Genomic DNA, 16,534 nt, shown 5'->3' on the forward strand with positions numbered 1-16,534 from the left:
TACTGAAAAGTCCAGGTCATAATACTTGTCCATAATAATAGGGAATAAGGTCATAAGAGTCCATAATAATAGTCCAAAGTATGACCATAGCCTATATAAGTTTACTATTATGAGGATACATAAAAAAATAGTTCATATTTCAATTTTGGCATTTGTAAAATATGACGACATGGTAAAATAATCCATATATAAATTTTAGCATTTTAATGGCATAGTAAAGTAATCTATATAAATTTTGGCATTATAATGGCATGGTAACATAATCCATATATAAATTATAACGGCATAGTAAATTAATCTATATATAAATTTTTGCATTATAACGGCATAGTAAAATAATCTATATATAAATTTTGGCATTATAACGGCATAGTAAATTAATCTATATATAAATTTTTGCATTATAACGGCATAGTAAAATAATCTATACATATATAATAACTAAATAACTGAAAAGAAAGGCTCGGGAAGAGCTTACCTAAAAGGCTAGCGTTATGGACAGAACTTCGCCTAGATCTCCGAGGTTTAGAACTTTAGAAGGATGTTAAGAATATTTTTGGGTAGAGTAAGAGAAAGGAAATGAGGTTTTTTGTGATTTCAAGATGAGTTTTGGAAGGGCTATTTATAGGAAAAACTTGGGATACTATTCTAATAAAATATTAAAAATAATAAGCATAGTGGAATAATAACATATTCAAAATATCAAGCATAGTAATTTGCTTAAGTCATCAATGTGTCACTACTCCATCAACATGTGGAACCCATGGGGTGGACCCCGCTGTGGGACCCATGTGGACCCTACTGTGGGACCCTTGCGGACCACACTGTGGGACCCACTATGAATAGTACCTGGTGAATAGTAAAAAAATGAAAATTTCCCAATCTTCTTATATTACTTAGTCTAGCATTTTTTACTCACAAACTTTTCTGAAAAAGTTTCTCTAACACCCATAAATTGATTATTCCCACCTATTGGTTACTTCAACAACTTAGAATTGTTAAAATCCCATAATAGAAAACAACTACACCCCCAACGGTCATGAACACTATTCACCAACGGTCATAAACGGCTAGTTTTTGCCCTATAAATACTTGTTCCTTCAACCATTTATTTGCACAACTTCTTCATCTCTTAACCTTCTAGATAAAATTCATCATCAAAACATGAATTTCTCTTTATTTTTCATAACTTTAGTGATTGTTTGCTTGTATTTAGCATCATTCTATGGGTATTATACTAATGAAATGCCCATGAATGTTATAGTTGCATATTCATTAGTTATTCTTCCACTTTACTTAATAGCTCTAACATTCGGTTAGCATTGTAATGCACTCAAAAATGAATAAAAATATCTTCTCTTATCTTTCATAATTGTTATAATTTGTAAAAAGAAAATGGGAGTTACACCAACGCTCAAAGCCATCAGTTGGATTAATAAGGCCAAGAGATAAATCAAAGGATTTATCTTGAGCATATTGCCATTGACAAAGAACGGAAGAAGCCAATGACGTAACTTCAGAGATTTCCAAACATTTTTTATTCCATAACAGATTGTTTCTGCATGTCCAGAGAGCCCAGCAGCCCATAGCAATCAAGCTTCTCTTTTCCTTCTGCCGCAGATGGAACATTTGTGCCAGCCAATCACTAAAAGATCCTCCAAACTCTTCGAGGTGCTCAAACCCAAGATGATTCCAGCAAGCTCTAGAGAAAGAGCACTGAACCAGAATATGACCTGTAGTTTCGCTTTCTGTGTTGCAAAAAAGACAGAGACTGTCAACAGGCACTCCTTTCGATCGCAGGCTGCTCTTCGTGGGGATGCATTCTCTACAAGCTTGCCACAAGAAGGTTTTCACCTTGGGAGGGATTTTCAAATTCCAGAGGGATCTCCAGAAGCCTGAGTTCGCACTAAGGGAAGTGATAGAGTGGGCGGTCTGTAACTGGGCATAGGCAGAGCGCACAGTGTAATTCCCCAGTCGGTCTGGCTGCCAGTACCATTTATCAGGCTCATTAGCATCGATGGGAATGTTAATGATCAAGTCGGCATCCCTTTCAATGAACATATCCTAGATAAGGTCTATATCCCACTGACCATGATCAAATGTCATAAGCTGAGCAACAGTTTTATTAGCCAAAGCAATAGAGGATGTGTGGACAAAAGGGTCTTCGCTAGGCAGCCAGGGATTGTCAAGAATACTCACCTGAGCACCACATCCCACTCGAATAGATGCCCCTGTTTTAATCAAGGTTTGAGCCGCCATTATGCTTCGCCAAACGAAGCTAGGGTTGCTTCCAATTGCAGCTGAAAGAAACGATCCATGAGGATAATAACGAGCCTTGTAGATGCGGCTAACCAAAGATAATGGTCTTGTTAAAAGTCGCCAGCCTTGTTTACCTAGTAAGGCCACATTGAAGTCATGTAAGGAGCGAAAGCCTAGTCCACCCGATGCCTTGGGTGTGCACATACGGTCCCAACTAAGCCAATGAATTCCTTTACCTCTAGAAGAAGAAGACATCCACCAATACTTAGTCATAAGGCGCTCTATATCCTTTGTGAGCTCGATAGGGAGAAGGAACACGCTCATTGCATAATTAGGGAGGGATTGTGCCACCGTCTTCAAAAGAATCTCCTTCCCTGCTCTAGATAGAAATTTGGTCTCCCAACCTTGTATTCTCGTTAAAATCCGCTCCTTAAGATACCCCAAAATTACTGTCTTTTTACGACCCATAATATTTGGGAGGCCAAGGTAAGTACTTTGGTCGTCTGCTTCCTGAATACCCATCTCGCCACAAATAGTATCTCTATCTGCCACTAAAGTATTCCTGTTGAAGAAAACAGAAGATTTATCATAATTAATCTTCTGTCCCGATGCAAGCTCAAAAGTATGTAGAAGAGAAAGCACATGATTGGCTTCCTCGGAATTAGCTTTACAAAAAATGTAGCTGTCGTCAGCGAAGAACATATGAGATATTCTAGGAGCCCCTTGAGCCACCTGGATGCCGCTAATGAACTGCTTTCTTTCATATTCCTGTAATAGAGCAGAAAACCCCTCTGTGCAGATGATAAACAAATAAGAAGATAAGGGGTCGCCTTGGCGAAGACCCCTTTCCGGTATGATAAGACCAAATTCTTTACCACCATGTGCAATCTGGTACCTAGCAGATGAAACACACCATAAAGAGAGAGACCAGTTTTTCATGAAAGCCCATCCTGCGAAGAACAGATCTTAAATAGCCCCACTCAACTCGATCAAATCTTCATTATACATCTTAGAAAGTACTCAAATATTTCCATTTCATTTAAAAGTGCTTCTGATTGTTGAGTTAATACTACTGATAAGTTTTTAGTCACGTGCACAATTAAATATTATATATGTTATATCAATTTATTAAATATATGTTTGATTACTAAATATCAATCCTAACAATATTATTGCGGTTTTATCCCAAATAATGTTTGAATTAATAAGGCTTAGCGTGATGATATATATATATATATATATGGTATTTTTTTTTGTATATATATATTAATCTTTAATACTATTTATAGCATATTTATGCTTAGAATTTTCTTATAGCATTTAATACTATCGACATGCACACAGGGAATAATGATGTTGATGATGCTTAGAATTAACGCCATCATGTGACTAGACCATAACTAATGTCTCGTTAGTCTCAACATTTGGGGGTGACCAGTTAGATAACAACGAGTAGATAGAGAAGAAACAACGAAACTCTTTCTTCAATTGGTCCTTTAAGTTACAAATTTTCATAATGTTGATGAGCATGTATGTGGTGGTATGGCTTGAGACCATTGTCAGCTACGCTTAGGGCTTCAACTGGTCCTTTATTTTGTTTCCTTGATCTACAATTGTTATTTGTATATACCACGAGCACTATAACAAAAGATCACAAAAATAGTAGAATTTGGTGTAATGAAATACTTATCTTTTTTTAGTAACAAAAATGATAATATTGTAATGACTCAAATTTCCTAATAAGGGTTATGACATTGATTAGGAGGCCGAGAGGGCTATAATTGATTTATTATGCAATTAAATGATTATATGCATGTTTAGATGTATTAAATATGCATGTGAACCTATTTCTGATTAATTGAGTGATTTTCATATTTTGGCCATTTCAGGCATATTTGGCATATATGTGATATGTGTGTTGTAACACCCTAAGTTGCTAATAAGGTTTAGGACCTTGATTAGCGTGCCTGGAGGACAATAAGTGAATTAATATGCTAATATGTGAATTTAAATGAATATGTGATTAGAATGCATGTTTAGGTGGTATAAATATGCATGTGGGCCCCGTTTGCATGATAGGGGTAAATTGGTAATTTTAGCCCGTTGAGGGCATAAATGTGATAATTGTATTATGTGGTTTGTACCACATGGGTGTGGTGATATTAATGTGATGCACGTGCCGAGACGGTCCTAGAGAGCTAGATAACTCAAAGGTCACAACAGGATTCTATACCCGGCTCGGGAGGAGCCTAGGGGTACTTTGGGGAAATTTCATGAGTTGGGTTGTGAGTTTGTGGTTAATGGTTATTGGTGATTAGGTAACCTGAGTAACCATGAGTAACTGCTGAGAGTAACAAGTTTGGATGGAAAATGGTAGAATTGTAATATAAGTGAAAGGACAAGAGTGCCCTTGAGGCTTAATTAGAAGATGAATTAGATGGAAGGGTAAGATGGTCTTTTGGCAAGGTTATAGATAACTTCAGCTGAGAAGAGAAGTCATTCACATTTTAACACTTAGGTATATTTTTGTTTTGGCTGAAAATTTGAGGAGGAAACTAGAAAGAAACGAAAGGAAGAAGGGAGCTGAAACTTGAGGGATCTAGGAGGAGAATCAAGTGGTTGGAGGCAATTAAACTTGATCATAAACCAAGACTTTTCTGAGGTAAGGATTTATTTATGTTTTGTTAAGTTTCTAAGCTTGATTTTCTTAGAGTGTTAGTATGAAAATTGAAAGTTGATGTGTGGCTGTTTGGTGGATTCTTGGGGATGAGGCTTGCTTAGATTCAGTTTGAGAATAAGAGGGATTTGCTTGGAGCTATACTTGGAGAAGACTCAGGGGCGAATTTCTATTTGAGGTAAGGGTTTTAAGCATCTCTGTTATGTATTAGCTGCTGTGAATTAAGTTGCTGGTTTGTTAGTTTAAGTTTCATAAAGTTTCAAGTCAATTGGTGAATTGGGGATTTGATTGTGTGTTTAGGTTTATTGTTGATGTTTATGAGTTTTTAGATGGTCTATGTGGGGTTTTGAATCGAATTTGGGACTTAGGTATGCTTTGGGGTTGATTTGGAGTGGTTTTAGCTCGGGGAAAACGCAGGGAAAAACCCAAAAATCTGGGTTCGCGAAGGAGCGCCGTGGCCCTGTTCTTGGGCGCCGCGGCGCGAGGCTGTTTCTGGGCAGGGGAAAGCTCTCTGACTTGCAGGGCGCCGCGGCCCTCTAGGGCAGCGCCGCAGCGCTAGGCCAGTTTCAGGGCATAGAAATTTTGCAATTTTGAGCTTTTGCTCCGAGGGTTCGGAGGATGTTTCCAATGAATTGTTTTAGGAATTTGGGGATTCCGAGAGTGTGGGATCAGTCCCAGGAAGTGGTTTTGGATTGATTAGTAATAAATGATGCTTTGTATGTGTTGTTACTAGGTCTTTGGAGAGGCTCGGGTTAGAGAACCGTGCTCAGGATACAGGTAAGAAAACCACTGTTCCCACAGAGCTTGCATGTAGGGCTGAGCCCAATATGTTTGAATTGCAGGGCATAGCCCTTTGATTGAATTTGTTAGTATTAAGTATATGTCTGTTATGCTATGAATACGATTATGTGAATGTTCGGCGAGAGCCGGGAACGGCGTAGGCCGTGGTCGGCAAGAGCCGGGAACGGCAAAGGGCCGGGAACGGCGTTCGGCACGTTGAGTGCAAGGCCATGTACGGCAAGGGGCCGGGAGCAGCGTTGAGCACGTGGAGTGCGAGTTGCCAGGGCAAGACCCTAAAGGATACCTGGGATATCCTCACGGTGTGGACCGCGAACCCAGGGCCTGGTAAAGAGCCTGGGACGGCACGGTCGTATGTGTTTAGCCTATTGGTGGCATGATTATATGCTAAGTGTTTGTTGTGTATATGTTATCTGCTTGTGAGGGTTTTCTTGCTGGGCTTCGGCTCATGGGTGCTCTGTGGTGCATGTAAGGGCAAGGGAAAAGTCAACCAACCATGAGTATGGAGAGCGTGAGGCGGCGTGTACATGTTTGGTCTGCCTGGCTGCCACGGCCAGTAGTTTTGAGAAATGGTTGTATTAAAACTTAGATTTTGTCGTCTAGTCGACTCAAACTTGTAAATTATATGTTATAAATATTTCTAAACAGTATCTTGGGATCCCAAGTGTCAAACACTCAACATTTTGTAGTAAATGAAATTGTTTTCAAAGTTTATTTCACTGTTTATGATTTAATTACACTTTTGACCCCTAAAACCTCGATTAGCGAGTTAACTGCACATTTAAAACTCACTTAGTTACGGCTCTAAGGAAGTAGGGCGTTACATGTGTGGTGCTTCATTATTATTTGATTATGCTAGGGTTACTCAGCACGAGACGATCCTAGGAGGTAAGCTAGTGGGAAAGTCACAACGAGATTTATACTTGACTTGGAGTGAGTCAAAAAGTATTTAGCACATTACCGAGATATTGGGTAATAAGAATAAATATTTGATGATAAATTGAGAGTTAGTAAGATCAGGTGGAAATTCTGGGAGTTTTGACTATTTTACCCCCGGGGGCATTTTCGGGACCCCGACCATTAGGATTTGCTTGAGGTTACTTGAGCTTGAAGTAACCTGTTAGAATTATAAAAGAACATTCAGAACGTTCGCTCTTCTTCCCGTTCCCTTTTCGTCTCCCGATCGCATTTTCGAAGGAAACTTAAGTTCTAGGACTCTGATTCAAGCGAGGATCGAGGCATAGCGATTCTAGGGAAGATTAGAAGCTTATTAGCCGGATGATTTAGCTGGGAAACAACGTAATTGGAGGTAATCCAAGTTTTTAATTATAAGTTTTTTTAAAGTTTTTAAGCTTTAATTGGATTTTGTGTTTTGATGAATTTTTGTATGAATTGAAGCTTGGGTTATGTTGGTTTTGGGAGATTAGGATGTTTGGGAACTTTAATTTTGAGATTTGGATCGGTTGGGGTTGGATTTGGAGCTTTGAAGCTCAAAGAATACGAAGAACACGAAGCTGAGAACCCAGATTTCTGGGTTGGGCACTGTAGCGCTAGGGTGGTAGCGCTACAACGCTAGGTGCCTGTTTAGGGGAGTTGGGTCTGTTTGTAGCGCTGTAGCGCCCAAAGGTAGTGTTGTAGCGCTACACAACCTTCAGAATGTGGTTTTTTGGTACTTTTTGGGGTTTTGACCCGATGGCTTGGGGGATGATTCCACCACCTTGTTTGGTGGAATTGGAGGTCCCGAGAGCGCGAGATTGGTCTCGGGATTGGATTTTAGAACTTGAACTTATTGAACATTGTTTATGGTTTTGACTAGGTTATCGCTAGGGGATTGGAATCAGGATCATGCTTGTGACTCGTTTATTGGTAACCTATGCTTGGACCAAAGGTAAGAAAACTGCACCCAGTATGTGATGCATGTGATTAAGGCATGACATGAATATTGAATATGAAATTGATCAAAGCTTGAATCTCTCTAAATGTGCATTATCATAATTATGCTAGTGACTGTTAAGTAAGCATGTTGAATGCCCTACATTGGATATTTGACATATGATATATGGTTGGTTACATTGCTTACTTGTGAATGGAACTCACCTATGAGCCAGGAATCGGCAATGGTGTCAGTATTAACTGTGAAGCTGTGACTTATTAGTCAAGTTCGGCAGTAGTACTGAGCACTGGTCATATGGTATTGGCTTATGAGTCAAGAACGGTATTAGTCTGTTTAACGCAAGCCAAAAAGATTAGATCTAATCGACATAAGCATTGAATGAATCATCATGAACATTAATGCTTGACCGACCTCAAGTTCGATGAGAATTAAAAGCGCTTGTCTAGTCTAAAGGCTAGTTACTTAGAGCCAGAGCCAAAAAGCTCAGGTGACTGCAACGTCACATGACTATGGGCTACAAGCCCCAGCATGATTATCATAATCTCAAAGTGTTAATCACTCATCTGATTAGGGCTACACGCCCCAACATGATTATCAGAATCTCAAAGTGTTAATCACTCATCTGATTAGGATTGACTTGATAGTCATCCATACAGTAGGGCAATATCCACAATCATTATTTGGACTTATTTGCATGCATGAATAGGGCTATTACTGCTAGGCATGCCTATTATGATTTAGTAACATGTTATTATTGTTCATGAACATGTTGAGTTTTCTTGCTGAGCTTCGGCTCACGGGTGCTATGTGGTGCAGGTAAATACAAAAGAAAGTTGAACCATCCTTGAGTTGGAGAGCTTAGGTGACGATGTGTAGATATGCGGCTGCTCGACTGCCACACCCGATGGTTTAAAGAGGAACTAGGGTTAAACTCTATTTCGCCGCTTAGGTCGGATGGTTGTAAATATTTTGTTGTAATTAACCTTTATATTATATTTTTTGGATCCCAATGTATACAGTTAACGTTTTAGTGGAACGTTGTATCTTAATCAAAAAATTTAATCCTAAACCGTTAATCATACTTAGTTACACGATTATTATGGCCAAATGACTCGATTAGCGAGTTCTGTTTAAAATGCACACCGTATCGGTCCCTGGGTAGTAAAGCGTTACAAATATGGACTTATTAGGCCGAGTCCCCATTTACTATTTTAAGATGGGGTGACCATTATAATACTTTTATAGTTGAGGTTTTATTGTAAGATAAATAACAATAAAAATAAAATAAAGTTATTATTAAAAATTAACACAATTTTTATGTCCAAAAGCTTATATTTATATCATGACCTTGTGATTCTCTTTTTAGTTCACCCTCTATAGCAATCATATTAAATACTAACATAGTAACGAGTTAGTATTTTGACTTCACTAATGACATGATGATCATCTCGTCTCCGATGGTATGGCTTAAGACCAAAGTTAGCTAAGCATACGGGGTTTTGATGCTTTGGCCACGGCTATGGCTATATCACTGGTTTGTCTTTCGTTGAAAACTCAACTAATATATATATATATAGTAAAAATTTACAAAATTACAAAAGTATATTTTGTTGTGTTTTTGGCTTTATGAGTGTTAATAAAATATATATCTTAATCATTTTTAAGGAAATATTACAAAATTTTACCTTATTATTAACCTTGTTATCATGGTGGCTCCGTCCATAGTAATACATGACATTATTTGTGTAATTTAATTTATAGTATAGAATAGGTTTGGTAGTTACGATTTTATTGTAAGATGAATAACAAAAAAAATAAAATAAAGTTATTATTAAAAAATAACAATTTTTTTTGTCTAAAAAGTTATATTTAATTTCATAACTTTGCGATTCTCATTTTATTGCACTCTCTATAACAATCATGTTAAATACTAACATAGCATCGAGTTATTATTTTGAATTCACTAATGAAATGATAATCATCACGTCTCTGGTGGGTATGGCTTAAGACGAAAGTTTGCTTGGCATGGGGCTTCGGTTTTTGACCGCTGCTATGGCTATAACATTGGTTTATTTTTTTGTTCAAAATTCAACTATACCTCTTTCAACAACTCGAAGGGTGTTCACTGACAAAAAAATATGTTAGATTACAATTATCTCAATTAAAAAATATAATGTCAAACTTCCTTGTGACCAATGAGCTATATACGAGCTTAGCCATATTGAAGAAGAAGGAAACATTTTTGTTCAAATAACGTACAAGCTTGAACACACTGATCAATCAGTGTAATAATATATTATATTTCTTTACTTTAATATATAAATTTAGTATCATCATTAACGGTAAGTGAAAAATTCTTTATTATATATATATATATATATATATTAGTTTAGGTTCTTTGACAAGTCAAAGACTTAGATTAGTAAAGCCTCGGAGGCTTTCCACAATCACTGAAGTGAAGGAGTTGAAGTGCATTATTCGACTGCTTCCTGTATGGGCTTCTAGAATAATGTTTGCTACCGTCTTAAGCCAAATGAGTGCAATATTTATTTTACAGGGTAACCAGATGGACCCATGTTTGATAGTTATCATCGAAAACTTAAAGGTATAACATTGACGTCCCTATTGGTCTTCAACTCCCTGTGAGAGATAGTGGTAGCTCCAATATAAATTGGAATAGGGCTGAAATGAGGAAATTGTGTCCTAGGAGTATCTTATATCAATATTTTTAGACTGCACAACCTATATCTTAATAAACTTTTTGGGTCATAATTTGTACGATGTAAAAACTAACTAGACTTAAGCCAACATGTGTAGTACATGTTGTAGCACATGTGTAGGATTTATAACGTAGCACATGTTGTAGTGTAGTAAGGCATCAACATGTGTGATGATGCAGGGAATTTATTATATACAGCCTAATAAGTCCTCACTGACTCTTTTAATATGTGTTTTAGAAGGATGACCCATTAGGGTCCAATTGTAGTAATAATTTTATTTTAAGATATAACAACAAAATTAAAATAAAGTTATTATTCTAAAAACTTACAAAATTATATGAATCTTATATTTTATTTCATAACAATGTAATTCTCTTTTTATTTCACTCTCTACAGCAGTAGTATTATATACTACCATAGTAACCTGTTAGTCTTTTGACTTTACTAATGATTTTTATAAGTTATATAGTTGTATTTCTTTTGTTCGCTATTGCTATTAATACAAGTATTGACAGAAGGAAAAGACTTTGGTGTGGCTATAAAGGTGGGCATGATTTGGCTGGCCATGAAAACCAAGATAGTCTCCTAGAACACTCACCTTGGAAGGTTTTCAGTTCTGTCACCCGATCCAACCACAAGATCTTGGTCATTGACAGTTGATGCTCCACCTTCATCGTCGTTAAAGCCGGAGGGATAAATGTAGAAGCAAACGAAAATGGTGATAGAGGAAGCCATGATCATCTATGTAATTAGTGACTGTTGTAGTGTTAACTCAACAATTAGATACATTTTAAAATAAAATTTAAATATTTGAGTACTTTTTAAGTTATAATGGAGATTTCAACTAAAGTAATTAGTAGTTAAAAAAGGAAAAAAAAAAACAAAACAAAACAAAAAAAGAAAATGCATTTGGATGATGCTTAATTACCATAACATAAACAGTTGAGAAGACGATGATCGTCTATAATTTTTCCTATGCATCTGCCAAAAAAGCTCCAATCTAAGGTGTGAAGAAATAGGTGGCTGACCAATTTGTCATTTGTAGCATTCACTGGTCCTTTGTTTATGAGTAATTAATGAAGTTAGTGCTTATACCGTAGAATGCTAACTTTTCCCAAAATTGATATGCTTGTAATGAATTTTTATACATATATAGATCAAATAATATATATATCACCAAGTACACAAAATATTTGTAAGGTTATACTATGTACACTGTCAATATAAAATATATTATATATAATGTCAAAAAAAAAAAATTAAGACTCCCACCTCCTCTTTACATAGCTTTGCTTTTGCCTTGTAGTTCTAAGTATATAATGAGATTAGTTACTCATATTAATTAAATTTTTGACATATAACAAATCCATTAATGAGATTTACTGCTATTATTAATACAATTTTGAAATATCAAAACTCCATTAATGACATTCCTTACTCTTAATTATAAGATTGTGTGCCATCATATAATAAAAATAAAAAACTAAAACTTTGACACATTACAAATCCATTAATGAGATTCCCTACTATGATTTATACATTTTTGAGGTATATCAAATCCATTAATGACATTCCTTACTTTTAATAATAAGATTGTGTGCCATCATAAAATAAATTAAAAAAAAAAACAAAAAATTGATCTGCACTATTACATTTTTAACTTGTATATTTTTTCACTCTATTACATGATTTTTTTTTTCTTGAACTATTATTAATTAATGAGTTATAAGTTAGGTTTTCAAATATATGTTTGCCAATCATATTTTGGAAAGTGTTTAATTTTCAAAATATATACTTTGTGAGTTAAAAAAATATTTTGTAAATGTGTATTGTCCCATATTTTATATACATGTCATTTTTTCAAGAACTTTACAAAACTAAATTTTGATTTTTATGAAAGGTTATAAGAAACATGGATAAAATTATGTATGAAAATAAAACCAAATATAATTGCATTTTTAATTACATGATTGTAATTATTAAATCCTATTATATTCGCGAAACGAATTTTGTTTTCTTTTATTTTCATCACTTTATATTTCCATTTCTTATAATGTTTCATAAAAATAGTATAATCAACCATTCATGAAATGTATGCAGTGAATAACGACGTTAATGATGTATGTTTCCTATCCAGCGCATTAAAGCCATTATGTGACTGAACCACAACTAATGCCACCTAACTGAATTACAAATCGTGGTGGCAAATATATCTTTGTACATGGTGACTTTCAGTTTTGGGGCAACAAAGTCGCGAGTCTCGTCATTTGGAGGTGACTAGTTCGATCACACCGATCGGACGAAGAAGAAGCAACGAAGTTCTTTCTTCAACTGGCCTTTTATGTTACAAATGTCGGAATGTTGATCAGCACGTCTGTGGTTGTATGGCTTAAGACAATTTTTAGCAAGGTCTAGAGCTTTAACTAGTCATATATTTTGTTTCGTTGAGCAGCAATTCTTATTTGTATATAAAATGAGCACAACAACAAAAGATTACAAAAATCTCAAAATTTGGTATATTGAAATTCTTATCTTCTTTGAGTAACAAAAATGATAATATGGGATTTATAAGGCCACACTGCGGCCTAATAAGTCCCCACCATCTCTTTTAAGATGGAGGTGACCATTAGGGAGCTATTGTAGTTGGGGTTTTATTGTAAGATAAATAATAACAAAAATATAATAAAATTATTATTAAAAAATTAACACAATTTTTATGTCCATAAATTTATATTTGATTTTATAGACTTTTGATTCTCTTTTTAGTCCACCCTTCTTTTTCCTAATGAATGATTACATTATATAATATTTGAACATGGTTATAAATTATAAAATAAAAAAAACTAAAACTAAACAAAGATTTTAAAATTGTATATACATATATAACAATAATCATTGCCTAATTACCATAACATAAATGGCTGAGAAGACGATAATCGTCCATAATTATTCTTATGCATCTGCCAAAAAAGGTCCAATTACTGGTGTAAAGAAATAGGTCACTGACCAATTTGTCATTAGTAGCATTCACAGATCCTTAGTTTAGGAAAAAATAATGAGGTTAGTGGTCACACCGTAGAATGCTACTACAAGCAAAGCCATTATAACTATATCAAGCTTAAATCAACAAAGCCTTTCAAATAATTAATTAGATGGAGATTAAAGAAAACCATAATTTGTCAAAGAACTTGAAATAATACAAAATAAATCTCTTTTCAGTTACGGGTAATGATGATAATGAATTTATATATTAAAGGAAAGAAATATATTATATTATTACCTCAATTGGTCAGTGTGTTGAAGCTTGTATCCGTCTTCTTCTTCAATGTGGCTAAGCTCATAGAGGGCTGATGCGTCACTAGGAAGTCGAACATCATACTTTCGAATGGAGGCAATTATAACCTGACACAATTTTGTCAGGGGACTCCCTCCGGGTTGTTGGAAACAGCACATTGGAGTGCCGAATGAAAAACAAACCAAGGCTAAAGCAATTGCAGTGACAGAAACACCCAGGCCCGATGCCGAACTGACGTTTGTTTCAAGCCACACCACCGCAGATGTGCTGATCATCATTCCGACGTTTTGTATCATAAAGGACCAGTTGAAGAATGAGCTTCGTTGTTTCTTCTCATCGAACTGGTCGCCCCCAAACGAAGACAAACACGGCCTGGTTGCCTCGAAACCGACAGCCACCATGTACAAAGATATGTTAGCCATCTCGGTTGTAATTCTGTTGGGTGGCATTGGCCTATGGTCGGGTCACATGATGGCTTCAATGAGCGAAAGGTAACACACATAAGCAACATCGCCATGCCCTGCATCCAAGCCATTTAGTACTAAATGCTACAAGAAAAATATCGACATATATGCTATGGAAATAGTATTAAACATAAAAAGAAAATCATGCATGTCAAAAACTCCAATAAAGTCTCCAAACAGATATATATATTATATATGATATTTATTAGTCATAATATTTATATATATTTAATTATGTAACTGAAAAATTATCAACATATATTATATCCATTTTAAAATGAAATATGGTAAAAGCAATAAAACTATTATAGTTATATAAAAAGGAAAACAAAAACAATTGAAAGATGCTTAATTACCATAACATAGATGGCCGAGAAGACGATAATCGTCCAGTAATTCCCCCAGTAGGCGTCAGCCAAAAATGCTCCAAGCAATGGTGTGAGGTAACAAGGCCCAGACCAATTTGTCACACCATTGGTAGCATTGGCTGACGTTTGGTAGAGGGTCTTGTTGAAGAAGTGGAAGAGGTTAGTGCAAACAGCGTAAAATGCCAATTTCTCCAGGAACTGATATACTGCATACAATACAATGAAAGTTTATACATATAATATTAAAAATGATCAAATAAAATATAGACAACAGCAGTAACACATAATATTTGAAATGTTATACTATATACACCATCATTGTGTATATATATAAATATATATAAGAAATACTATAAATATATAGATATACCGAAAATAAAAATAGAAGCTCTCCATTTTCCAGTTTTCTTCCCGGTCGCTGAATTATCGAGGCTCTCCATTCTCAGATTGATCGATAAATACAATCTGCTGGGTTCCTACAAAAATATGTGAGAACTCATTACTGTATATGTTTTTTGTATTTTTTATTTTTTTTGATACAAGGCTAAACCCCAGAAACAGGCACACCCAGACTTTCATCAGAGAAACAAGCCCACAGGAAAAATACATCCCAAAAACTGAGCTGCCAAAAACACAACATAACCTACAACAGCACAAAAAAACTGGTACACGACCAAAATGACTAAAAGAAGCTGCACAGATTATAACACCAGCAGGAGCTCAACAACAACACAGAAACAAAATACATAAATGAACAAAAACTAATTAAACAAAGGACATATTCAAACATAAAAAGAGACTTAAATCTTACAACTCGTTCGATATTTGGATCTTTTTCTTGTTCATTTTCTTAAAAAAAAATTAATTCGAACATAAATAGGGACTTCTAGATGAACACAGATTTTATAAGAATTGCAACCAAATTCAAATCCAATGCTCAATAAATTACTCTATATATGTTAAACCATAAGAAAACTAACCTTCAAATCTGATGATGAGAAAATTTATAAGCCGAAAACTCACACAACCACAGTCACAGCATTTAATATGCAAGCAAAGAAGGGAGCACTACAAGAAAAAATTTGCAGAGGGAAATCAGAAGAGTAAAAAAAATCTGAGAAAAAAAAAATTAAAATCAAGAGTTGAGGGAGGGAGTATATACGTTGTGCTTACTAAGGGATGGAGAAATGTGAGTGGGTATGGGGGTTTTCGGTGTTTGGGTTTGGGTTTGAGGGTTTCAGCGTTTGGATTTGGGTTTGGGGATTTCGGCGTTTGGGATTTCTGCAAGTAAAAAGGGAAAGTGACAAAAACTCTACCAAAGGATGCGAGAAGCCAGTGATAGAAGCCATAGATTTGAGGGGTGGAGGAGATTTGAGGGATGAAGGAGACCGAAGCAGGGATTGAGTTCGGAGACCGTATGTAGCCGAAGAAGAAAATGGGTCACTGTTCTTTGTGTCCAAAATGTTGAAGATAGTCTGAAAAAAAATGCTAAGTGGCGGGCTCACTAAAAAAACTACCGCCTTTTTTTCATTAGTTTGCCACATATAATACTTTTTCATAACACATTTTTATTAGTATTATATTCGTGTGTTATGGAAATGGGTATTTGGTGTAGTGCCATCATGTGACTGGACCACAACTAATGCCACCTAACTGAATTACAAATCGTGGTGGCAAATATATCTTTGCACATGGTGACTTTCAGCTTTGGGGCAACAAGGTCGCGAGTCTCATCATTTGGAGGTGACTAGTTCGATCACACAGATCGGAAGAAGAAGAAACAATGAAATTCTTTCTTCAACTGGCCTTTTATGTTACAAATATCGAAATGTTGATCAGCACATCTGTGGTTGTATGGCTTGAGACCATTTTTAGCAAGGCCTGGAGCATAACTGGTCATATATTTTGTTTCCATGAGCTACAATTGTTATTTGTATATAAAATGAGCACTACAACAAAAGATTACAAAAATCTCAAAATTTGGTATATTGAAATTCTTATCTTCTTTGAGTAACAAAAATGATAATATGGGATTTATAAGGCCACACTGCGGCCTAAT

At 35.6% G+C, this 16,534-nt stretch overlaps 1 protein-coding gene across 1 annotated transcript; it reads right to left on the bottom strand.

Annotated features, from left to right (window-relative positions):
• Positions 1–13,624: 13,624 nt before the first annotated feature.
• Positions 13,625–14,065, bottom strand: LOC133800319 (protein NRT1/ PTR FAMILY 8.2-like). Its single transcript, XM_062238276.1, has one exon. It carries the CDS (start codon positions 14,063–14,065, stop codon positions 13,625–13,627), a length of 441 nt encoding a protein of 146 aa, XP_062094260.1.
• Positions 14,066–16,534: the final 2,469 nt, after the last annotated feature.

The sequence above is a fragment of the Humulus lupulus genome, chromosome 9 (genome assembly GCF_963169125.1).
Source record: "Humulus lupulus chromosome 9, drHumLupu1.1, whole genome shotgun sequence".
Classification (NCBI taxonomy): Eukaryota; Viridiplantae; Streptophyta; class Magnoliopsida; order Rosales; family Cannabaceae; genus Humulus; species Humulus lupulus.

What these genes read in the sequence shown, in the direction of transcription:
- LOC133800319 (XM_062238276.1), bottom strand. Translation starts at nt 14,065, where the DNA reads ATGGCTAACATATCTTTGTACATGGTGGCTGTCGGTTTCGAGGCAACC.